The 335-nt window shown below is 41.8% G+C and overlaps 1 protein-coding gene across 1 annotated transcript in view; it reads right to left on the bottom strand.

The window, feature by feature from the left end:
- LOC138866088 (golgin subfamily A member 6-like protein 7) overlaps positions 1-73 on the bottom strand; it is a 492-nt gene extending 419 nt beyond the window's left edge. Inside the window, exon 1 of the mRNA XM_070137972.1 lies at positions 1-73. This exon is cut by the window's left edge and continues 69 nt beyond it. Coding sequence (XP_069994073.1) covers positions 1-73 — 73 coding nt within the window.
- Positions 74-335: the final 262 nt, after the last annotated feature.

The raw sequence follows: 335 nt of genomic DNA, 5'->3' as shown, positions 1-335 counted from the left end.
CTTTCTTCATCTGACTCGTGTCTTTCTTCATCTGACTCGTGTCTATCTTCATCTGACTCGAGTTTTTATTCATCTGACTCGTCTTTCTTCATCTGACTCGTGTCTTTCTTCATCTGACTCGTGTCTTTCTTCATCTGACTCGTGTCTTTATTCATCTGACTCGAGTCTTTCTTCTCCGGGATCTTCTCCTCCGCCTCTTCCTTGACATTTTTATCTTTGCCTTTTTTTTCTTGCTATTCGTAATGAATGGCAAGAGGCGGATGTGTGTAATCCGACTTGCAAGGAGGTGACGTATTTTTGTGTCCGGTTAAGGGAAGGTAATTGTATTTTCGGAT

This window comes from Penaeus vannamei, chromosome 24 (assembly GCF_042767895.1).
Source record: "Penaeus vannamei isolate JL-2024 chromosome 24, ASM4276789v1, whole genome shotgun sequence".
Lineage (NCBI taxonomy): Eukaryota > Metazoa > Arthropoda > Malacostraca > Decapoda > Penaeidae > Penaeus > Penaeus vannamei.
The sequence above is the reverse complement of the archived record's forward strand: the minus strand, read 5'-3'. Positions and strand labels throughout refer to the sequence as shown.